At 39.4% G+C, this 25,976-nt stretch overlaps 1 protein-coding gene and 1 long non-coding RNA gene across 3 annotated transcripts in view; both read left to right on the top strand.

Moving 5' to 3' along the window:
- The first annotated feature begins 539 nt into the window (after nucleotides 1-539).
- Nucleotides 540-7,255, top strand: LOC306992869. Of its 2 annotated transcripts, XR_013796349.1 has the most exons (4): nucleotides 540-604; nucleotides 697-787; nucleotides 3,938-6,064; nucleotides 6,136-7,255. It is a non-coding gene; the product is annotated as an uncharacterized lncRNA (long non-coding RNA). The 2 variants fall into 2 exon arrangements; XR_013796348.1 differs by having other exon boundaries at nucleotides 3,938-7,255.
- A 5,575-nt stretch (nucleotides 7,256-12,830) lies between these two features.
- The window catches only part of LOC306992330 (ADP-ribosyl cyclase/cyclic ADP-ribose hydrolase 1), a 226,800-nt gene continuing 213,654 nt past the window's right edge, over nucleotides 12,831-25,976 (top strand). The window contains exons 1-2 of the mRNA XM_079601068.1: nucleotides 12,831-12,877; nucleotides 13,090-13,217. Coding sequence (XP_079457194.1) covers nucleotides 13,208-13,217 — 10 coding nt within the window. The 5' untranslated portion in view covers nucleotides 12,831-12,877; nucleotides 13,090-13,207. The remainder of the gene's footprint in view (nucleotides 12,878-13,089; nucleotides 13,218-25,976) is intronic.

A 25,976-nucleotide genomic window follows, 5' to 3' on the forward strand; every position in this document is an offset into this window, starting at 1 on the left:
GAACAATGGAGGAAATCGAGTGTATGCTGTTTTACATAATATAAGTGATGGGTAGCCTATATCACGCAGTCTCTGGCAAAACTATTTAAAAATGTCGGGGTTATTCAGGATACTCCGTCTGGCGTGTGCAATGATGATACAGTGAATAGTGACGATTCTCTCTGACCAATCAGCAGTCTGCCGTGTGTCACGTGACATCTTTGTATCGCCCCAGCTCGCTTAGAACCTCGCTGAAGGTGATACGAAAAAAAGTACCTGGAAGCAGGTACCGGTACAACTTTTACACAGTGGAAAATCAAACAAAGGCGAGTCGAGTCGAGTCGAGGCGAGCTGGTACTGTGTAGTGGAAAAGCGCCATAAGAAACAGAAAGAAAATAATATAATTTTCAAATAATTATATTTCTAATAAAATACTGAAAGTATTAAACAAAAAAACTGAATAAAGTCATTGCAGTTTAATATAATAAATTGATAAAATAACTAAATGCCTAATTAACATATTCAGTCTGGACAGAGACTGCGCGTGACGTCATTGAGACGAGACAGCAACGAGAGACGCGCGCATTGCTGATCGCGAGAGGAAAAAAGCTAAGATAAATCTGAGGCAAATATCTAAATAATCCTTGCTAATATTCGAATAATATGATGTATATTATGTTGCAGACCTATTATTTAACTATATTGGGTTATTTTTAGAACGTGATTGTTGATATTGCCGCTGACGATTGTTGATCGAGAACCCCTGTGAAATCCAATGTGGGTTAAAAGCATATGAACCCCGGATTTGGTGAGTTTCTAAGTAATATTTGTTCAACTTACTGAAAACTGAATGTTATAATTGTTTATTGAAGTTCTTAAGTGCTTTATGTTTGTAATAGTTTCTGAATGAGTGTGAAATGTAATGTAATATTCCAATTAAGCACTTACATGTTAAATTGAGCATAATTACATGTTCTGTAATTACATATATATTTTATATATGCTGAATATGAGAGAAAAGGGTTTATGAATACTATTTTCATATAGATTGATAGATGATTGATTAAGGGCCGCATTAAGAGCTCACTGGGCCCCGGGGCTATGAGCTATTGGAGGCCCCCTAAAATTTAATCAAATTAAACATTCTCTTTTTTAAAACTTGTTTTATTAGTTTCAATATTTTAACTTTATGCACATTGCATCAACCAAAAATTAAATTAAATGCAACAGTCTCAGACTTGAAGAAAATTGTTGAACATTTAACCAATTTCTGCACATTCCACCATATTTTAACGAAATAAACAAAGCCCTTTTTCTGTTAACTTATATTTCTGCATATTCCAGCATATAAAATGCACATATTTTTTTGTAAAATCCTCTATTCGATTAGATGTAAATAAAATACAGCAATAAAATAATTAAAATGAAAGTCTCTCATGACTGTATACCAAATTATTAACATTTACATCTTTTAACATTAAAGTGCAGATTAGTTTTGTTTTTGTAAATCGTCAGACATGTTTTTACCATTTCATTAAGTTTTGCTTTGTAGAAAGCATTTCTTTAAAGTGAATTTCGTTTTGTATAAATTGTATCTTAATTTTAATAAATATTTAATCAACCAATTCCATGTATTTAATAAATAAAAAGCAAATATAGCAGACAATATAATAACCGTGACATTGAGGCGCTAGCGCGCCGCGTTCAATTGCATTGCATTGTTAAAAGCCTTTCTTTAAAGTGAATTTTTGTATAAATTCAATGTATCTTATTTTAATAAATGTTTCATCAGCCATTTGCATGTATTTAACAAATACAAGGTAAATATATAGCAGACAATATAATAACCGTGAGATAGAGGAGCCGCGCGCCGCGTTCACTTTCACTTTCATTGTTAACTAGAGAGCGCACCTCATAAATGAATGAAACTCAGCGTAGGCCTATGTCTCATACATTAGCATTAAATATCTTTGCTGCATCCTTTCTAGAACAGACAAGGGCTTGAATGAACATAAGAAGGAATGTTGTAACAAGCGGTATTACAAATTCACAATGTCACAAATTCACATTAACATTAGCTTCTAGTGGGAAAAAAAGAAAGAATACATTTTACATAAAATCCAGTGCTTTCAAAGCATTACATGTTTTCATTTCTTTCTTGTTTTTAGTTTGTTCCGAAAGATGTACATATAATGTAAAGTCATTTATAAAATGTGGAAAATTTGGTTTACTTTGAGCCCACTTCTTTTTATGTATATGGTATTTTCCCAATATAACAGATAACTATAGCCAAATATTTTATTCTTTACATTCCAAATTGTCATTTGGAATTGTCATTTGGAATTGTTACATTCCAAATTGTTATTCTTCTTAGTATAAAAAAGCACATAAAAAACACAAATTTCCATCATACACTCTTAGAATAAATGCATTTGATATACCAAATTCAAACGTGACGTTTCAATTCACCCTGCCGCCCACGGGGGTTTGATGGACAGGCGATCTGACCAATCATAACGCCGAATCCGAAATTTAGTCCGACAGCAAAGCAGTCAGTAGAAAGTTAACGTCTTTGGACTTGAACTTGAAAAATGGTATTGTTTAAATTACTTAAATGACAATATTTGAAAGTTGAGACTTTTTCATGTCAAAAGTAAGCTGCTCTCTCGTCTGTCAGCGCGTAGCCTACTACTAGTCTGTGCCCCGCGATGTATTTTTCACTGCGTGAGAACATGTGTGGCGTGACTCGTGAGAGCGAGAGCCTGGCTTATCACACACAGGAGGCTGGTCTTTGCGAATGGTCAATTACTTTAATAATAATGATTGATAGTGATGATTCCATGATAATGCATGCAATTTATGGTAAAGCATCACTAAATAACAGGGCTAATTTGTGAGGGGCGTGGTGAGGCTTTGGCAATCAGCGTTACCGATGGATAGTCAATCTGCTCCACGGCCAATCACGGGCCCCCTCCTTGCTCGGGCCCCGGGGCTTTAGCCCCGCCTAGCCCTGTTGTTAATGCGGCCATGAGTGTGTGTATATTGTGTTGTTTTAAAGGAAATGGTGTGTAAATGCTTTTGAAACGTAAGACGCTAAACAGGTCAGGTTTTTTGTGTGATTGGATCAAACCCTTCATACAATGAGATGGCGAGCCTCCCAACCGAACCTCTGTGGACTTGAGAAGTGCAGACGGAGTAATCCTGTGCGTTCCAATGGATTAGTGCTTCTACTGATCAGGTGGAATCCAATTTATTGCATATATTCTGACTGGTAGGACCTGACTAGTCAATTATTTTGCTCTATTGACTGTTGAAACAAAGCTTTCATCTACACCAAGAGACTTTTGCACACGCTAACATATTTTTTTCACCTTGGATGACAAAGGAACATTCATTTATACACATTGTTGGAATTGTGGAATTGTTTTCAAATTGTTTCAAATTGAACCATTGTAATATTGTACTTTTCTTTTCTTATTTCAATTGTTTTAATTTGGGTTTATATTTTCTATGATCTTTTATATATATAAAAAAACTAAAGATAAGAAAAGCTCTTATTAAACTAACAGTTAGTAAAAGTATCTATAAACCGAAATAGAAACTAAACAACTGAAATATAAGTCGAATACCTAGAAACAAATAGAAAAGAAAGCTATTTATAAACCTATTTAAATAGCGAACAGAGCTCAAGGATACCAAAAAGAACAACAAGGGATTGAAAATAACAATTATTTCATTTGTTTTTATCTATTTTTCTTCTATTGTTGTTATGGTTGTATTACATTTGTTTTATCGTTATTACTTTTGCACCAACAAAATACATTGAGTCATTTCCAGCTATTCTCTGTGTCCTTGTGTGCCTTGACCACTTTACCCTCCTGTAACGAACCTAGTCACTGGTCCAATATCAGGTGCCTAAAGTAACCTGTCCCTGTGTCAATTAACTCTTGTGTTACAGGCTTCCAGGCAGTCCTGTGAAAACATTCCAGAAAAGTCCCTTTCCATCCACAACACCTTGAAGGATGATGGAGTGCCAGCCTTTACGGTTGAAATAGTCACAGTGATAGTCTTGTGGTGCTATTATGGGTATGTGTGATCTGTCACAAGGTGACGAAAAGAAACTTTTTTTCTTGCAAGGCGGAACTAATGTTCGCCGAGATTGCCTCCCGTCGGACCCATAGCAACGGAACACCAGGCTAGTTCCGGGTTAGCTCAAAAATCCCCGCGAATGGGGTGATCAGCCAAAATCGCCGGCAGCTGTGCACGAGGGGATTGAAGCTCCACGATTGGGACACGTTGCGATTAGGGCAGGATAAAAGGAGAGAGTACAGACCAAAGGGACTTAGTTTTTGGGGACTGTGTATCTCGGAGGAAGCGTGAGCGGGGCTGAGGAGGAAGTGGGGCTGAGGAGGAAGTGGGGCTGAGGAGAAAGTGGGGCTGAGGAGAAAGTGGGGCTGAGGAGGAAGTGGGGCTGAGGAGGAAGTGGGGCTGAGGAGGAAGTGGGGCTGAGGAGGAAGTGGGGCTGAGGAGGAAGTGGGGCTGGCAGATGGGCGCTGCACTGTGAGTTTGGGAGAAGGAACATGCCGACTCAACCGGAAGGAGGAAATTGCTGGACAGCAAGATCGTTGTGAGAGACTGTGAGTAGTCCAATAGACTATGTGCACGTTAGCATATGCTACTTCCGGCTGCGAAACCGATAGGGGGTGTCTAGTTTCCGGTAGCCTGATGGACGACGTAGTAGAGGATGTATATTCCGCCAAGAAGGCTACAGTACCCCACGTTGTGTAATCCCCTTTCTCTGGTTGTGCAGTCATTACTGCAGGGGCTCAGTGCAGCTTTCACTGTGTCATTGGGAGAGCCCTATTCTCTTGGAGATAATCCTCAGAAAACGTGTAGTGGGAATTCTACTGTAGTGACATTGCAGCCTAAAGGATGCAGCGGGACATGCATATCTTCAAGGCAGGGAGAGTGTAACCCGGATAATCCAGGCTACGAGTAAGAGTTGAAAGATGTGTAAAAAGATGGGAAAATTAAAAAGAATAAGAGAGAAAAACGAGTGCTTTAGAAGAGAAAGTGTTTCGTCCAATCATTGATCGCGCTACATTGATTGACACTCCAACGAGCCAATGGTAGCAGCGCACTGAGACTGCGCCGGCGACACTGCCGCTGTCAGAGACATTGAGAGAAAGAGCGAGTCAGATGAAGCAGGATCTCCAGACACTCCGTATCAACGGATATATGTTGAGAAAGAGAACTATAAATGCAATCAAACGATTACAGTTATGAGTGAAAGTGATAACTTTGAAGAGCTGACGACGAGACAGAGAATCGAGAATAAAAGCCGATGTAGATACACGGAGCACCAAAGCACCGCAGATAATCTTCCTATTGAATAAGATGTGACTTTTATGCCTTGGTGAGTTGTTTTCTTATATTGACTTGACATTTCACAAGTTTTTTTTAATGTTTTAGGTCCATTGCGAACGATTAAACTAACTTAACGTCGGTCCACTGATGTAAACAAGACGGCAACCGGAAACAAAGTACCCAATTTCCCCCCTTAAGCCGGAAGTTAGCATTTTTCTCGTGCACAGAGCGAATCAATCTCCATCCTCTCTCTCGTGTCTATGGGACTCCCTGATGTGAATGCCAGGTCAGAAAATGGGCGACGGCCATTTATATATGTATTTCCCACTGAGTGCTGAATTGTAGTGATGAAGTGATGTGATGCACTGATTTGATGTGTGAAGTGTGAACTTAAACCCGCTGGATGTCCATTACTTGCCTGAGTTCCTATCACGTTCTAAAGACATAAGAGGCTAAGAGATATTTGAGTGTATTATCTGATAGCCCATTGTGAAGAGGGACACGTAGGCGAATGCCTAACCGACTGCTTTGCAGTGAAGCTCCCCAGCCGTAAGTTCTCTGTCTGTCACCTGCTGAAGAAGAGGATTACGTGTCTGTATACTCACCTGTCTGCTTTGCAGCGAACTTCTCCAGCCGTAAGCTCTGTGTCTGCCGGCCCCTCAAGAGGATTACATGCCTGTATACCCACCCAACTGCTTTGCAGTAAAGCCCTCCAGCCGTAAGTTCTCTGTCTGTCACTTGCTGAAGAAGAGGATTACGTGTCTGTAAACTCACCTGTCTGCTTTGCAGCAAACTCCTCCAGCCGTAAGTTCTCTGTCTGTCACTTGCTGAAGAAGAGGATTATGTGCCTGTATACCCATCCGACTGCTTTGCAGTGAAGCCTCCAGCCGTAAGTTCTCTGTCTGTCACTTGCTGAAGAAGAGGATTACGCGCCTGTATACCCACCTGACTGCTTTGCAGCGAACTCCTCCAGCCGTAAGTTCTCTGTCACTTGCTGAAGAAGAGGATTATGTGCCTGTATACCCATCCGACTGCTTTGCAGTGAAGCTCCCCAGCCGTAAGTTCTCAGTCTGTCACTTGCTGAAGAAGAGGATTATGTGCCTGTATACCCACCCGACTGCTTTGCAGTGAAGCCTCCAGCCGTAAGTTCTCTGTCTGTCACTTGCTGAAGAAGAGGATTACGTGTCTGTATACTCACCTGACTGCTTTGCAGCGAACTCCTCCAGCCGTAAGTTCTCTGTCACTTGCTGAAGAAGAGGATTATGTGCCTGTATACCCATCCGACTGCTTTGCAGTGAAGCTCCCCAGCCGTAAGTTCTCAGTCTGTCACTTGCTGAAGAAGAGGATTATGTGCCTGTATACCCACCCGACTGCTTTGCAGTGAAGCTCCCCAGCGGAGAAGAGAAGAGGAGGAATATGTGTCTGTATACTCACCTGACTGCTTTGCAGTGAAGCCTCCAGCCGTAAGTTCTCTTGTCTGTCACTTGCTGAAGAAGAGGATTACGCGCCTGTATACCCACCTGACTGCTTTGCAGTGAAGCTCCCCAGCGGAGAAGAGAAGAGGAATATGTGCCTGTATACTCACCTGACTGCTTTGCAGTGAAGCTCCCCAGCCGTAAGTTGGCCTTCGGCGGGTCCGCAGGACGGAACGACCCTGCTCAGAAGACTCACCATTTTAAATGATTTTATCTATTTTTATATTCAATAAAATACTGTTGTTTGAAGCCTTGTTGTCTGTCCTCCTTGCCTGGCCTCTGTCCGACTCCCCAAAGGTGGTACGGGTCCCAGGGGTGGGTGCAGCCTGATTGGCCCGCCCCGACCTGTGACATGATCCATCAATAGCACCAATACACTGTGGGAGTCCCCATCTGTTCTCAACGTAGGCAGCCATTTCTTTAAACCTCTCCTGATCTGGAAAACGAATTTGTTCTGGTACCAACAACGTCTCTACTGCAGCACAGAACTCCTGACACACCGACACACAGTTGAAATGCTTGCTCCAAAATGATGTCCAACACTTCTGTACTCAGAGCCGGTTGCAAGCTTCCACAGTGCAATGGCTACTCTCTTCTTTAGAGGTACACACACGTGGAAGTTTGCGTCCCGTCTCTTCATCACAGGACGCAGTTTGTTGCACAAGTAAATAAATGTTGAAATGTGGCGTGTTTAGGATGATGTCATGACAGTAGAGGCGGCAACTATTAACGATCAGTCCCACCCACTTTGAAGTGGTACTGACTACAGTGGAAAAGCAACCGAGCTAAAGCGAACCCATATAGTGCTGGTATACAACAGCTTTTGAGACTATGCACACAGTATGGTGCAGATTTTGATATAAAGTATAATCCAAAAAAGAGTAAAATCATGACTATAAGAAGTAGAGAAGATAGACATTCACATTTTCCTGATTTCTATCTATATATTCTATCCTGATTTCACTGTACCTGATGTATGCACAGATATTACATATCTTGGCCATATTATTGCAAATGACCTGTCCGATGACCAGGATATTTATAGGCAGCGTCGTAAGCTGTATGTGCAAGCGAACATGTTGTGTCGTAAGTTTAGTATGTGCTCTGTCCCTGTGAAGATCTCACTCTTTAGAACATACTGTACACCATTGTACACTGCCTATCTGTGGTGCCGTTATGCGCAAGGTAGCATTAGAAAGCTCACAGTGGCTTATAATGACAGCATGAGGCTGCTGCTAAGAGTTCCAAGAGACTCCAGTTCAAGCCATATGTTTGTTAGTGCTGGGATACCTACCTGTGCTGCAGTCTTGCGTAACTTAAAACATAGTATTACTATGTATGTGTTTTGTAATGTATTATGGATCCCTCTGGGTCTGAAATAAAGTATCATTATGAGCCGTACCGAGTCGAGTCGTACCACGCAGTGGAAAAGCGAAGCGAGCCGAACCGTTCCGCGCCGAGTCGAATAGGTATGGTTAGCATTTTGAATCTGAACCTCCTCAGAGACCGATTCAACACCCTGACATCTATTATAGGGCATAACCCCCCATCCTTTACGGGAACTATGAAGTACCGGCTGTATTCCCCTTCTTAAATGTTGAATAGATGTTGATGCTGTTGAAATACTGCAGCAGAGCGATGACATCTTAGATCACTATCTAGTCTCGTGTAAATTACATTTAGCCAAGGCTGCAAAGCCGATTCCGTGTTATAAATATGTTAGACCGATCACTTCTGCCACTAAAGATTGCTTTATCAATAATCTTCCTAATCAGTTTCATCATCTCAGCATCCCGGATAGCTTAGAAGAACTTGATATTGCAACAGAAACTTTTAACTCTCTCTTTTCCAGCACTTTAGACACAGTTGCTCGCTGCGCTTAAAGAAGATTAAAGAACATAGTCCAACGCCGTGGCACAACGAGCACACTCAGGCCCTTAAGAGAGCAGCCAGAAAAATGGAGCGCAACTGGAAGAAAACAAAACTAGAGGTGTTTCGGATTTCATGGAAGGAGAGCTCGATTGCTTACAGAGAGGCTTTAAAAGCTGCTAGATCTGCTTATTTTTCAACCCTTTTAGAAGAAAATTAACATAATCCTAGGTATTTATTTGAAACAGTGGCTAAACTAACAAAAAAGAAAGCTTCAAGCCCAGAAGTTTCCAAGCAACACAGCAGTAATGACTTTATGAACTTCTTCACTTATAAGATCGATAATATCAGGGACAAAATTATAACTATGCAACCGTCTAATACAGTATCGCATCAGGAAGTGCATTGTAGTCTCCCTGAGGGAAAATTTGATTCATTCATTGCTATAGGAGAGGAAGAATTTTGCAAACTCGTCAAATCATCTAAATCGACAACGTGCATGTTAGACCCTATACCAACTAAGCTGCTGAAAGAGATGCTTCCAGATGTCATAGATCCTCTTCTTAATATCATTCATTCATCTTTGTCTCTAGGATACGTACCAAAAACCTTTAAGCTAGCTATGATTAAACCGCTTGTTAAAAAAACAGCAACTTGATCCTACAAAACTAGTCAATTACAGGCCGATCTCTAATCTGCCATTTCTGTCAAAGATATTAGAAAAAGCAGTATCCTCACAACTGTGTTCCTTTCTTGAAAGAAATGATATCTGCGAGGATTTTCAGTACGGATTTAGACCGTACCATAGTACCGAGACAGCTCTCGTTAGAGTCACAAATTATTTGCTCTTATCATCCGATCGTGGTTGTATCTCTCTATTAGTATTACTTGATCTTAGTGCTGCATTTGACACCATTGACCACAACATCCTTTTAAATAGACTCGAACATTATGTTGGCATTAGTGGAATTGCACTAGCATGGTTTAAATCATACTTATCTGACCGTTATCAGTTTGTAGCAGTAAATGAAGAGATGTCTTATCAATCACAAGTTCAGTATGGCGTACCACAAGGCTCAGTACTAGGACCGCTGCTGTTCACTCTGTATATGCTACCATTAGGAGATATCATTAGGAAACATGGAATTAGCTTTCACTGTTATGCCGACGATACTCAGCTGTATATTTCTTCAAAACCTAACGAAACCTACCAATTCACAAAATTAACGGAATGCATAGCTGATATAAAAAAATTGGATGACTAGTAATTTCCTACTACTAAATTCAGAAAAAACAGAGATTCTAATTATTGGACAAAAAACTTCCACACGTAATAACCTAGAGTACTGTCTAACACTTGATGGCTGCTCTGTTAAGTCTTCGTCGTCGGTTAGGAACCTGGGTGTGCTCTTTGATACCAATCTTTCATTTGAAAGTCATGTGTCTAGTATCTGTAAAACCACTTTCTTCCATCTTAAAAATATATCTAAATTACGTCATATGCTCTCAATGAATAATGCAGAACAATTAGTTCATGTGTTTATGACCTCAAGGCTAGATTATTGTAATGCTCTACTGGGTGGTTGCCCTGCATGCTTAATAAACAAACTACAGCTAGTTCAAAACGCAGCAGCTCGAGTTCTTACTAGAACCAGGAAGTATGACCATATTTGCCCCGTTCTGTCAACACTGCATTGGCTGCCTATTAAACATCGTATAAATTTTAAAATATTGCTGATCACTTACAAAGCACTAAATGGTTTAGCTCCGCAGTACTTGAGTGAGCTTTTAACGCATTATAGTCCTTCACGTCTATTGCGTTCTCAAAATTCCGGCCAGTTAATAATACCTAGAATATCAAAATCGACTGCTGGCGGTAGATCCTTTTCCTACTTAGCACCAAAACTTTGGAACAGTCTTCCTACCATTGTCCGGGAAGCAGACACACTCTGTCAGTTCAAATCTAGACTAAAAACACATCTCTTCGGCCTAGCATACACAACACATTATAGACTTATATAATTCAATGTTAGGCTGCATAGTTTAGAACAGCCAGGACCGGGAACACTTCCCGTAAATCCTGATGTACTTGGTACATCATAAGAAGGATGGCGTCTACGCTAATATTAGTCTCTCTGTCTATCCCGAGGTTTACCGCTGTCCACCGGAACCAGGCCGTATCCAGATCTGATGAAGGACCAGCGCCAGGACACGACGACGCCGCTGACCTGAAGTGTCAACCAGTCTCTCCTCTTCTCCACTCCGACTTCAACCAACCGGAACTGGTCAAATACTCTGATTCATTCTGAACTTCATACACTGTTCACTCATTGGCCAGAGGAGAACTGGCCCCCGACTGAGCCTGGGTTCTCCCAAGGTTTTTTTCTCCATTCTGTCACCTGATGGAGTTTTGGTTCCTTGCCGCTGTTGCCTTGCCTTCTGGCTTGCTTAGTTGGGGACATTTAATATTCAACAATATTATAGATCTGCCTTAAAGGTGGACGATGATGAAATTGTTTTTTGTATTATTTTCATGTTATCACTGTGAAGCTGCTTTGATACAATCTGTATTGTAAAAAGCGCTATATAAATAAAGGTGACTTGACTTGACTTGACTTAAAGAGGAACCTGCCCTAAGGCTTCCTTTGCTAAGAGGGACTGAACTTCTTGTTCCATGGACTTAATAATATCCTCAAAACATTTTACGAACGTTGATTTGATATGTTCCTCTGTTAATATGGAACATTGTGCCATTGTTTTTTTGAGAACATTGTATAATCTGTTATCTCAACAACATGCTCAACATATTACATTTAAAATGTTCTAGCTTTATTAACGTCACATTACAAGAACGTTTTATAAAAAACACTCCGTCATCTCAGGCATCAATGATATCCTCAAAACATTTTACGAAAGTTGATTTGATAATGTTCCTCCACTGTTATTATGGAAGATTGTGCTTATGTTTTATTGAGAACATTGTATAATCTGTTATCTCAACAACATCCTCAAAACATGCTCAAAATGCTACATTAAAAATGTTCTCGCTTTGTTAACATGTCACATTACAAGAACGATTTATAAAAAAAACGTCCAGTTCGTGCAAACAGTGATAACACGGGTCTTGTACATAGTCTTGTACAGCGGAGGACAGAAGCGCGTTCTCTAACACAGATCAGCATCTCTAAAACATACATTAGACAGAACGCACTTCTCTGTAAAGAATATGCTTCAAAACATACAAACAACTAGCAGTATATTCTCCTTACCGGCTTGGGTGATCGCATACGGTTCCCAGGAAGTGATGACGGAAGCGCGTTAACGACGCAGTTCACAAAAAGTGACGCATAACAGATGGCACATGCGCTACTTCTTTTATAGCCCAGAGGGCGCAGATAATAGGCTGGAATACAAATGATGACGAAAGCAGAACAAATGACCCATCCCGCCACAATCTACCTGGGTAGGTCTAATTGAAGAATTTGTATGAATTCTGACTATGCTGACTATTATGACCGAGTATAAAACCTAATATTTCACTCACTTAACCAACATAAAATCAAAGAGGGAATAAAGTTTGTGTGTTAGGGAGGTCTAATGAGTAAAATGCATATACTCAAATTGCAAGAAAAAATTTGGGATTAAACGGGTTAGGATGAATGTTTTGTATTTATTTACATTGTGAAATGTATGTGAAAAACATTGTAATTAATATTTTACTAGATATAGTGATTAAAGACACTCTCCTCTACTACTAGATTTACTACAAATGTTCTACTAAAGTCTGCACATGGTCACTCCCTCCTCGCTCAATGTGAACATCCCCTACTTACATCATAATTGGAATCATGAGAACATAGTTCTTGTAACAGACTGAATGTGTCAGGAATTTGTGTTTTTTTTCATTCAGAGGGACAAAACCAAAAGTGTGCATGGTTTATCTTCTAGTCTAGTTTAGACTTTCATAATATGAAGAATAATATTATATGTATCATTACATAGTTTTTTGAATCCTGAACAAGAAGGTATGTGCTTTACTAATTTAATTTATTTTACTGTGGGGTGATATGTCATTCCTGTGGCCTAGTTTCATTCATTACATGTAATTTTATTATCCTTAATTTGACATGTTTTACACAGATTTGCACATTTTTATATAATGTTATGTTATCATAATATTACAAAATGTGAGTCCTATCTTTTGATTCTTTAATCTTTCTTTAGTATTTAAGATAAGCTAAAAATCTTGACATACAGTGTAGGCTTGAGTATATGAGGGTGAAGGACATTTTTGCAGTGATTCAATTATTAAAATAATTCAAGAACACAGAATTTGTTTTAGTACACGGTCAGGCACTAATCTAACTGTAGATACTGTTTTGTTTGTCTTTATTATCAGGCATTTATCTGTCCCTCCCTGATGTTCTGCACACGAGACCATCTAAATTTCTTTACCTCATAGTTTTAGTGAAGCATGTTAACTGCTTTACTGCTTCAGGAGGAGACTTTTTTTCAAGATGATTTTAGGTAAGTGTCAATGTCAACATTATTTATATAACACCATCAAAAACAATGATTTTGACCAAGGTGCTGCACAATATGTAAACAAACAAACAAACTTATACAACATAACAGATTACAAACAAAAATCTGTTTATACCCGATCAAGAATCTCCGAATCAAAATACAGGTGAAGAAGAAGCAGAAACAAGAGATAGAAGATTGCAAATGTAAAATAACGCAATCGCCAAACATTAAACAGCATTTAAATTCCAAACTGTCTAACGCTACCAAATTAAATGTAAATTCAGGAAGGGTTAACAACTGAGGCTTTGGTGTTGATGGACTCGATCTACTCCATCTGTGTTTTGATCATTAGCTGCATTTACATGGACCCTTATAATCGGATTGAAGGCTCAATCGGATTGAAAAACCTTCATGTAAACACCTTAATTGATCCGATTGAGCTCGATCCGATTGAAAGGGGTGGTTTATTCCTTTTGTAACCCGATCAAGAGAACATGTAAACACTTAATCGGACTGAAAACCAAATCTGAAAGGAATGCGCATGTGCAATGACGTAGAAATGACGTAATGACGTATGACGCACTGTTGTTTTTGAAGGGAAGATGGCGTGCGGTAAGCAAAATTCGTCTGTAGCGTTTATATACTGTCTATGGTCTGTAGCAGAGACCATGTTGTTGCTGAATATTTTGAAGGAAGAAAAAGTAGTTGAAAGATTAGACGGTCGCAAGTCACGCAAATAATGACTTGTTCAAGCAGGTTTTTGAAAAACTTAAAGAAGCTGGAATTAACAGGTCAGTCGAGCAAATAAAAAATGGTAAGAGGGTGGCTGTTAATTATGCGCAACATTATTTATATAACACCATCAAAAACAATGGTTTTTGAAAAACTTAAAGAAGCTGGAATTAACAGGTCAGTCGAGCAAATAAAAAATGGTAAGAGGGTGGCTGTTAATTATGCGCATCATTATTTATATAACACCATCAAAAACAATGATTTTGACCAAGGTGCTGCACAATATGTAAACAAACAAACAAACTTATACAACATAACAGATTACAAACAAAAATCTGTTTATACCCGATCAAGAATCTCCGAATCAAAATACAGGTGAAGAAGAAGCAGAAACAAGAGATAGAAGATTGCAAATGTAAAATAACGCAATCGCCAAACATTAAACAGCATTTAAATTCCAAACTGTCTAACGCTACCAAATTAAATGTAAATTCAGGAAGGGTTAACAACTGAGGCTTTGGTGTTGATGGACTCGATCTACTCCATCTGTGTTTTGATCATTAGCTGCATTTACATGGACCCTTATAATCGGATTGAAGGCTCAATCGGATTGAAAAACCTTCATGTAAACACCTTAATTGATCCGATTGAGCTCGATCCGATTGAAATTTCGATCCGATTGAAAGGGGTGGTTTATTCCTTTTGTAACCCGATCAAGAGAACATGTAAACACTTAATCGGACTGAAAACCAAATCTGAAAGGAATGCGCATGTGCAATGACGTAGAAATGACGTAATGACGTATGACGCACTGTTGTTTTTGAAGGGAAGATGGCGTGCAGTAAGCAAAATTCGTCTGTAGCGTTTATATACTGTCTATGGTCTGTAGCAGCTATGTTGTTGCTGAATATTTTGAAGGAAGAAAAAGTAGTTGAAAGATTAGACGGTCGCAAGTCACGCAAATAATGACTTGTTCAAGCAGGTTTTTGAAAAACTTAAAGAAGCTGGAATTAACAGGTCAGTCGAGCAAATAAAAAATGGTAAGAGGGTGGCTGTTAATTATGCGCATCGTGGAACGGCGGCGGGAATCGTCTAGTGCACTGATTGTGCGTAACTGCGCATGTCTAAAACGATCATATCAGATGTAAAGCTTGTGACATGTAACATCAACCCGATTACTTTATTTGTCGTCCATGTAAACACCTTGTTCAGATTCTTTAATCGGATTGATTTCATTCGGATTGAGCCATGTAAACGCAGCTACTGTTCTGAATCCCATCCGGACTTAAAAAAAAAAATTATCAACTTTTTTTTTAAATAATTATTTTTTTTAACCTCTGGTTATCTTCATTTGTGCATACACTAGTTATCTTTGGGGTCTCCAGGGACCCCAGACAATGACATGTAATTTTGTAACAGAATAATAGTTTTTTATTTTAACAAATGTAATTTTAGTCTGTTTATTAATGTTTTTACTCCACATTTGTGCAGGTTTTGGAGGATTTATGATATATTTTAAATGTATATAAATAAATAATATATATATATTTTTTTTAAATACAAAAACAGCTTTTTATGTAAAATTCACTTTATAAAAAGACCCAAATTTCTACATTTCATTTATGGGGATAACATGGATCATTTTACATGGTTTAGTGTAACATTTTTTGCCAAGATTTTGGAAAATATATATATATTTTATTTTATTTAATATGGACATAGCAATAACATTGGATGAACCAGATGCATTAAAGTGTTATAGCACATGTGCTAATTTTCAACACCTGTCCATAGGGGGCTTTTACAACAGATAGAAAAACATTGCTAAACAAGACAATGCACATTTTACACATGAGAACAACTTTGGCCCAATTTAAGCCACTGTTTGAGCTCTCTGATAAAGATGTTAATATTGTTCTGCAGTTTGAATCCAGTGGGGAGAGAGTTCCATAGTGTAGCCCCTCTAAAGGAGAAGCTAGACTGTCCAAAATATTTTCTAAACTTTGGGAGCACACAATCCCCACTAACTGAGGCTCTGGTGGAGGGTCTAAGAGAGCCCTGTCGCCTCTCCATGAGGCCAGAGAACAGAGGTTACAAAAAACTTGTGCTTTTGTATGATATCACAATGATGCAATCTCATAGGTTTCTTGTCAAATATCTTAATTGCCTGTTTATATAGAGAATTGACTGGTTTCAAAGTAGACGCTGATGTTTGTGACCATGCTGTAATACAGTATCACAAGTGTGAAAAAACCATTGCATGCAAAAAAAATAAAGCCGTGTGATGTGACAACTCTCCTCTAATAAAACGAAAACAGTTCAGATTTGATTTGACTTTCCTGCAAACATGGTTTACTTGACTTTGAAACTTCAGGTGCCTATCCAAGAATATGCCCAGGTATTTCGTTTCATGAACCTCCTGAATGGGTTCGTGGTCTAAATGAATCTCAAAGATGTTGTCAGGGGACCTCCGGTTGATAGAAAAACACATTGAGAAGATTTTCTGTACGTTTAGAGCTAAATGGGACAGCTGAAGCCATCTTGAAATGTTATATAAAACCTGCTGCCCAGCCAGTGCAGTTGTTTTTGCTGACACATGGATAACTGTGTCGTCAGCATAAAGCTGGCAGTTTACACCTTGACAGCAATCAGGGAGATCTTTTCTATACATTGAAAACAACAACGGCCCTAAAACTGACCCTTGAGGCACTCCTTAGTCATTTGGACTACGGAGTTGGATTTAACGGTTCCTACTTTCACACATTGTTCTCTACCCTCCAGGTAGGACTTAAACCATAACAGAGCTGCAGCTGAAAATTGAAATTGCTGTAATTTCTGTAATAAGATTCCACTTTGTCGAAGGCCTTCTTTAGATCTAGCAAACCTTTGATCTGTTCCAACAAGAAGCAGTTGGCGGTTTCTGTGCTGTGTTTTTGTCTGAACCCAAACTGCTGGGGATCCAACAATTGATTATTTTCAAGATGTTCTATTAATTGCTCAGCCACATTTTTTTCCAGCACTTTGGAAACAACAGGGAGAATGGAAATAGGGCTGTAGTTGCAGGCTTGGTCTTTGTCGCCTGACTTATGAATTGGAGTGATTACAGCAATCTTCCAGGTCTGTGGGAAAGTGTTTGTTTGTATTGACAAGTTTTTTTTAGTGTAGCTGTAAGTTTTTTTAGTGTAGCTGTAATTTTTTTTTAATTACAGCTACACTAAGATTATGTATGTCTCTTGATGTAGAATTTTTCATATTGATAATAATTTTCCTTACTCTGTCATGCGAAACTTCTCTGATTTTTAGAGGATTTGTGCTGCTAAGCTGAACTTTGTTCTCAAAAGGTAATTTGCCCTTGAAAGGTTTAGCTAGATCATAGACTGATTCAACAAAGAATTTGTTGAACTCGTTAGCAATTGACTGGTTGTCATTAACGTAATTATCATACATTTTAAGGCAATCTGTCATTTGATGGTTATTCCTATTAGAATTTGTCAATTTGTTTATATTTTGCCATAGTTTGGAGCTGCTTCCATTTGCTTCTTCTATCATTTTTATAAAATATTTTGTTTTTGCTTTGCGCAGCTCACTTGTGACTTTGTTCCTGAGACCAGTGAAAATTAGATGGTCAGTATTATTCCTAGATTTTAAAGACTTTTTAAGTGCAAGGTCACGATTTTTAGCCATTAGCCAAATGTCGTTGTTGAACCACGGAAGAGAGTACTTTCTTGGTTTTCTTGTCCAGGTTTTTGTATATTTATTTATTACATAATTTAGTTTAGTAGCACATTTGGATGCACTCAAGTTTAAATCAGTCTCAGCACTATTCCAATTAATTTGGTTTAACTCATTTTCAAAGTAATTTATTTTTGCTTTAGGAATTCCTGATGTTTTCATTTTGTACTCTGCTTTATTATGATTAATGAAACGCTTTTTAGTTAACTTTCTGACAACTAATGTCATGTTATGATCGGTAAGCCCTGTGATCAGGTTATAAGTTGTAGTTATTCTTTCTGGTCTATTTACAAAAATCAAATCAATCAATGTTTCGCTGTGTCTAGTAATTCTAGTAGGTTTGTTTATCATTTGCTTATATTTGAACTTATCCATCAAAGATTTCAGCTTTGTTCTGCTGTTGTTTTTCTCCTGCCAATTTATATTAAAATCCCCCATAATTATACATTTAGTACAATTGTCAATATTCAATAGAAAACTCTTAAATCATCATCGAAATTTGCTCCATGTGAAGGTGGATTGTAAATGACGATTAATTTAAATTTCATTGTAGGAGACAAAATTAAATTTAGCCCCAAACATTCAAGTTTCACATGAATGTTAACTTCCTCACACTTAAATGTTTCTTTAATGTATAATAGCACACCCCCACCCCTTCCTTGGACCCTATCTCTCCTGTAACACTTGAAGCCGGTATGTTAATTTGGTCTGTAGGAGTGGATGGATTCAGCCAACTTTCAGTCACACACAAGTAATCCAAGTTAGAGTCAGTTAACAGTCTATTAATTTGGTAAAATACTCCTTATATTAATGTGTCCTCCCAAAATCCCCTTTGGTTTTGTTTGGGGATTCCAAATAATCTGGGCATGATTTACCATTTGGAAGATCTTCAGCTCTTTCTGCTTGAGCGCTGCCCGATTAATTTTTTTGGACCTTATGAGTTGCCGTCGTTGTTTACATTCGGCATCTATTGTAATGCATGCGCCGTGTAGATCAAGACTCACCGCACTCTCCGAATCCGGGCTACAGACACCGGTGCTCTGAGACTCTATTGCTGGAACTGGACGGCACACTCCAACGCTCCGCTCCTCACCGCGATCAAGGCCCCGCATCTGCTGCGGCTCCAGCACGGCAGCGCCAGCAACTGCTCCATCCAGCCTGCTGACGGATGCACTCAGATGTCTAGAAGCCCTAACGGACTCAGCAACAGGAAAAAACTCGTCAACTGCAGTATCCACTTGTGAGACGTGATGACCCATCTCACCCACATTTTTAGTCAGAAAGAGTACATTTGTTGTCACATTAACTTCCGGAATTGAATCGTAAGCTTGGTACTGCTGTTCCAAGATGTGTTGGGGTACATCATCTTTACGTAGAGGCTCGGGATTTAGGTGTACATCTCCCGACAGAAGTAGCAACAACATTAGAGTTTTGATTACTCTTGGGGAAGCATGCTTCTGCTTGCTCATGCAGTTTCGTTGGGTCAGTCTTTTGGATGCCTGTGCTTCATTGGCAGAAAAGGTGTGGGACAGGATGGTAGCATAGCCGAAACCCCCCCAAAAATAGTTTGGCTTTCTCACCCCGAATGCCAGATGGATCTTGATCAGCAGCAGCAGCACGGTTAGTATTTTCACCCACTTTAGTTGGTACATCGCATATGAACAATACAGTCATAAGCGCCAGGACGCAACAGGTAGCTAAGACTGCTTGTTGTCGTACTCATGTTTGCAGTTTCTCCTTTGTTTGAGAAAGCATTTGTAGATATCATATAAAGCATTGTGCCAAAACTTTAAAATACCACTTGTAAGCTGGTTGGGGACTGTATAACTGGCAATATTTCCTGATTTGTGCTTGTGAGTGGAGCCTCCCAAACCACTCACATCAGCCGCCACCATTTTTCCTTTCCAAAAGTAAAAAATTATAATTTTAGCCACTAGATGGCTATAGAGCTCCACTATATGCTATTTGACTAACGTCTCGGTTACTGACGTAACCTCGGTTCTCTCTAGAAGAGGGAACGAGTGCTGCATAAGCTAGCTTACGCTACGGGAAATCCCTTTTCTCGAGAATACTGAAGCCAAAAATGATCCATAATTTTGTATTATTTTAAAACGCATGTTGCTACAGCGAGCAGCCGGGCTCGAAGAGCGCGAGCACTGGTGTGAGTCTCTCGGCTGACGGCGCTGTGAAGCTGGCGGCGGAGGTGGCGAGGGTGAAGTGTCGCATGGCCTGTGACGTCTTCTGTACGTGTGTACTTCAGTGTAGCGCTCAGCGAAGCATTTAACAGACGGGCCGAAGAGGCCGGAAGGAGACACAAGCCACGAAGGTGGCTTTGTCTGCGTCCTTCATGTCTGACAGCGTGAGCCACAAGTGTCTCTCGGTGACGGTGAGAGACGCCATGTTCCTCCCGATGGCTTGAGCGGCAGACTTGGTGGCTCGCAGAGCTAAGTCCGTGGTACTTCTCAAGTCCGTGAAGCTTTCCGGATCCGGGCCTGCCTCGTCCATAGAACGGAGAAGGTTGGCCTGGTAAATCTGAAACACTGCCATCGAGTGAAGCGCTGAAACGGCTTGTTAGCTTTCTGGATCCGGGCCTGCCTCGTCCATAGAACGGAGAAGGTTGGCCTGGTAAATCTGAAACACCGCCATCGAGTGAAGCGCTGAAGCGGCTTGTCGCCGTCCACAGTGGAGAGCGTCGAAGAGACAGAGGCCCTTAGCGTTGCCGAAAATGGAGCCTTCCAGCACTTCGAAAGTTCTTCGTGAAGTTCAGGTAGGAACGGAGCGGGCCTCGGGCGGCGTCCAGGGAGGAAACAGCCGTCAAGCCGGTTGGGTGCGGGCTCCTCGGGCAGCGACCAATCGAGTCAGGAGGCGTAGGAGTTCCGAGTTGACGCTAGCCCGTACTCCACAGGGTCGACAGAGTCATCGAGTCGCATCCCGGGCAGCCGCCCTGGGAAAGTGCGTGGTCTGCGTGGTTTTGACCCAGGCAGGAAGCGCACAGGATGTGGCGGTCCCTGTCGCTGAGAGGGGTCTACATGAGCCGCACTTGGAAACACGAGACACACAGAGGGATATACAAAAAGGATATGGGTGCCGGAAGGCGCAGCAGGAACGGCGGCTGAAGGCGGCGAGAGATGACGGCCAGCTTCCTCAGTCACTTGCTCTGCGATGCAAATGGCTCGTCCCGCTGCAGTGCCTTTTCAACGTCGCAAGCTTCTTCCGGAGATCCAGCGATGTGAGTGAACACTTCGCTGAAGAGATGAAAAATCAAAGAGTACCCTATCGGGATCTGGCTTATATAGGCATAAGCCACGCCCATTCTGTCGGGCCGGGACGACTACAAAAGCAAATAAGTGATCAGATTACATAACTTATTCTGGCATAATATTGAAAAACATCAATTAGAATATTTATAGTCTTGAATCATATGCATTTGCAGGATGTAAACAGTAGGCCTATTTTGTAGGTATTGTTACCATTCATGTTCATGCAGTTATAACAGTTTTTTTTTTACATTACTTCTTAATGTAGTTACTTCTTAATCAGTAACAGACACTGTTATAAACCATATACAAAAGTAAGCTTAGTGTAGTATTACCACGTTAACTTTAACACCTGTGTACACATTTTTTAATAACACCATAACGCGTTTCATTATAAACGTGGGATTATGAATTATATTGATTACGTCGTACATAGAAAACATGCCGTAATGTACCCTTAGTGTAAACATTAGCCGCATTCATCGTGAAGCATGCTAGCGATTTGAAAATATTAATATAAAGGTTAATAAAACCTTACACTCACCTCTTCTGGAGGTTCAGCAGGAACACAAATAGTTGGTAACGTTACCGATCCTTTTTTCAGGAGCAGCTTCTTAGCAAAACCAGCTTTATACTGATCTTCGTTTGTAAAGCAGTCTGGTGAAAAAATGATTAGCGCACACAAAAAAACATTTGTGTTGATCGTGGGGAATATTCCCTTAAAAAGCAAAACTCAGCCACTGCGTGCGTGCGTCTTCAGCGGTTCGGATTTAGGAACATTAAAATGATTGTGTTCGTTATTACACCCAAGAGCAGAACACCACAATCGCTGAGACGCCATTCTGCTCATCGACAGTGCTCCAGCGTATAAATAATGACTATGAATGACAACTCGGTCACGAGCGAGGGCGGGTCTGTGTTGAAACGCTGCTGTCAATCAACAATCGTGGGAGGGGCGTCGATTTTGTGACGTCACAAAATCGAACAGCTCAATTTGAGACAGGGTAAAACAAAAAAAAAACCACAATGGATTTTTTATCATTTTATGATGGTTGTGTAAAGGCACTGCCAACACACATTTCAGTGCAATCAACTTGTAAAAGTGCATGTACATATGACCCCTTTAAAATAATACAAAATTATGGATAATTTTTGGCTTCAGTATTCTCGAGAAAAGGGATTTTCCCGCAGCGTAAGCTAGCTTACGCAACACGACAGTACTCTCGTAAGAGAACTGAAAGATATCTTTTATCTTTTTAAAGTTTTTCCAGTTGGATACAATTCTAACAATAAAATTTATTTTTTGTTAAAGTTTAGCATTTTTTGTACCGAAGTTTTTTCCCCCAATAATGTTACATTATGATTAGAATCAAACCTGAAAAAGATAAAAGTTTTTAGAGTTTATAATTTATTTCAATCTTCTTTTTTTCTTTATATAATTGTACAAATGTAATATACACTTCAGTTACTAACTGTAACAGAACAGATATATACAGTTATATTATATATTGAGTACAAATACATGACATGAACATCAAAATGCAATGAACTGGACAGCATAACAAATTAGCAAATAAAGCAGTAACTCTCTCTCTCTCTCTCTCTCTCTCTCTTTCTCTCTCTCTCTCTCTCTCTTTCTCTCTCTCTCTCTCTCTCTCTCTCTCTCTCTCTCTCTCTCTCTCTCTCTGTATATGTGTTTGTGTGAGTGTTCACATTGTCGATGTGTCAGTGTCATCAAATTTATTTTTGTGGTGGTTCCGCACTTTGGACTATTTTATGTGACAAATTATAAGAGAGCAGTTTTCATAGTCTCACAAATGTATTCCTGTGTGTGTGTGTGTGTATGTGCGCGTGCGCATGATAATTTTGCATTGTGAATGTTTTTAGCACTGTTAGAAGTGTGCCACATAACTTCTGTCTATGTGTGTTCTTTGTTGTTTCGACGAATTTAGTCTATTTTCAGTGCAAAAAATGCTAAACTTTGACCAAAAAGTCATTTTTATTGTTAGAATTGTGATTTCATAATATTTAGATATGAATCCAACTGGAAAACTTGTGAAAATATATTTTTCAGTTAGTCAAATAGCATATAGTGGAGCTCTATAGCCATCTAGTGGCTAAAAAAAAAATAAAAAATTTAAAAACTAAATTTTCCAAAATTTGGGCAAATATTTTACACTAAACCACGTAAAAATATCCATGTTGTCCCCATACATTAAATGTAGAAATTTGGGTCTTTTATAAAGTGAATTTTACATAAAACGCTGTTTTTGCATAAAAACCTATTATTGTTTTAAAAATTGATTTATATAAATTAAAAATATATCATAAATCCTCCAAAAAACTGCACAAATGTGGAGTAAAAACATTAATAAACAGAGTAAAATTACATTTGTTAAAAAAAAACTATTGTTCTGTTACAAAATTACATGTGTTTCATTAATAATATTATTATTAGTGTTTTTGTTGTTATTATTAATAATTGCTCAGACTTGCAGAAGAAAATATTTGACACATGGCACTGACAACTAAATACAAAGTATGCTTTTTACCTGACATATTTGAAAGAGATATCCAATGATTAATGCATCCATGGCCAGGATATAATTATAAAATATGACATGATTTTAAAAGTGACTTATAACATCAACTATGGAATACACTTTAATTTATTTAGTGCTATTAAAAGTAATAAGCTTATTTGGAGAGAGAGATGTTTATAATGTAACAATATGTCAGTCATCGTGTGATAATGAAAATATGACTAGGCTTAGACTACTTGTTCTGAGCAGGTGTTGTCAGTGAACAGGCTGTAAAACTGTTGGCTAAGTTACAGTAACTCATGAAAAACTGATGGTAATTATCTGGGAAACATTCTCTAACAGCAGTCAAGTTGTCATTGTTTGCCAAACAATTTGTGAATTTGTTGTAACATTAAAACAGGAGATCATGAGGAGATCCAGTGTTTTCCTCACGTGAACAATTCCAGGATATGCTTTTTTTCCCTATTGGTTGTTACGTTAAATCTTACCCAGATACAATAGTGCTATTTTCTGATTGGCTATTGTGTAGCCCCTTTCTTTTTTTTTGATTGGCTGGCTAAGTGGCAGGCTCAACTAAGAATTCCAGGGGAGACGTGGTGACATGCTTGTTTCCTGCCGGTTCCATAGTGACAGCGGCGCGGCCAGAGAAATGTTGGGCGCTGCGGCATATTAAATAATATATTATAAATAGTTTTTCCGCGTGAGAAATACAATGTGTGGTGGGAGTGCGTGACAAAAGACTGAAATGAGTGACTGTCACGCTCAATGCGTGACACTTGAGAGCCCTGATTGATAGGCTACTACACTGGATGCGCAACACTACACGACACAACAAAAATTCTGACATCTGACAACTCATCCTTTTCAGCTTTGATTCTAGCTGCTTCAAACTCAAGCTGTTGCATTTTCTTTAGCGCTGCAGCACGTTCGAGCAGGGCTGCATGTTCCGCTTCCTGTCTAGCTCTTGTTGACGATACTCGTGACACAGCGGAGGTGCGACTTACTTGTGATCCACGTGGGCTGGCATATGTGACATCGCAGACCCCCACCTGTGAAACGCTGTCATTTGGTTTAACAGTTTCTTGCAGATAATCAACCGCATTGTTTTCTTCTTGCAGTATCTTTCCCACTGGCAGTATGAGTTCATGCTCAGCTGCAATCCAATTTTTTGTCGTTTTCATAAATCCTCTGATTGTTGCCATTTTAGGTTCGAACCAGTTCTCTTGATCAATTGTTGAAAAACAGTGGCTAAACTAACGAAAAAGAAAGCTTCAAGCCCAGAAGTTTCCAAGCAACACAGCAGTAATGACTTTATGAACTTCTTCACTTATAAGATTGATAATATCAGGGACAAAATTATAACTATGCAACTGTCTAATACAGTATCGCATCAGGAAGTGCATTGTAGTCTCCCCGAGGGAAAATTTGATTCATTCATTGCTATAGGAGAGGAAGAATTTTGCAAACTCGTCAAATCATCTAAATCGACAAGTTCAAGTTCAAGTTCATTTATTTATATAGCACATTTAAAAAGCCACATCGACAGACCAAAGTGCTTTACAGAACACACATATAAGAAAAATAAAAACAGCAAAACAACCCATAAAACACATAAAAAGCAGCAATGCTACGAGTAGCCTTATCAGAGACTCAAATGTAAAATAGTAGAAATAATCAAAAAAGAGATCAATATGCTAAAGAGAACAGGTAGGTTTTTACCAAAGACTTGAAGATAGAAAGGTTCAATTCAATTCAATTCAATTTTATTTATGTATAGCACACTTAAAACAACCGAGGTTGACCAAGGTGCTTCACAAGGTAAATACAAAAACAATACACTACTCACACAATAAAAATACTGTACAATAAAAGTACAATAAAAAGTTGCCAGGAATGATAACAGACCTAACTCGAAAGAAACGCCAAGGACAAGAGATGTGTTTTTAGCAATGATTTAAAACATTCTAGAGTTGGACAGGATCTGATATGGAGTGGCAGTTCCACAGGGTAGGAGCAGCTACGCTGAAGGCTCGATCACCTTTAGTTTTAAGTCTGCTTCTAGGCACATCCAAGAGGAAGAGATTGGCAGACCTCAGCACTCTAGCTGGGGTATGGACATGGAGAAGCTCTTTTAAATACATTGGAGCCAAACCATTTAGACATTTAAAAGCTAGGAGTAATATTTTAAAATTGATCCTGTAATCGACAGGGAGCCAATGAAGATGACGCAATACAGGTGTGATGTGGTCCCTCTTTCTCTTTCCTGTCAGGACGCAGGCAGCGGCATTTTGAACTAGCTGCAGACGCTGGATTGATGACTTGTCTAAGCCCACATATAAGGAGTTACAATAGTCAAGGCAAGATGTTATAAGAACATTTATCACCCTCTCCATGTCCTTAGGAGGGAGATAAGCCTTTACCTTGGCTATAGTTCTCAACTGAAAGAAGCAAGATCTAACAATGACAGATATCTGTTTGTCAAGTTTGAATGCGCC

This window comes from Phoxinus phoxinus (genome assembly GCF_949152265.1).
Source record: "Phoxinus phoxinus genome assembly, chromosome: 24".
Classification (NCBI taxonomy): Eukaryota; Metazoa; Chordata; class Actinopteri; order Cypriniformes; family Leuciscidae; genus Phoxinus; species Phoxinus phoxinus.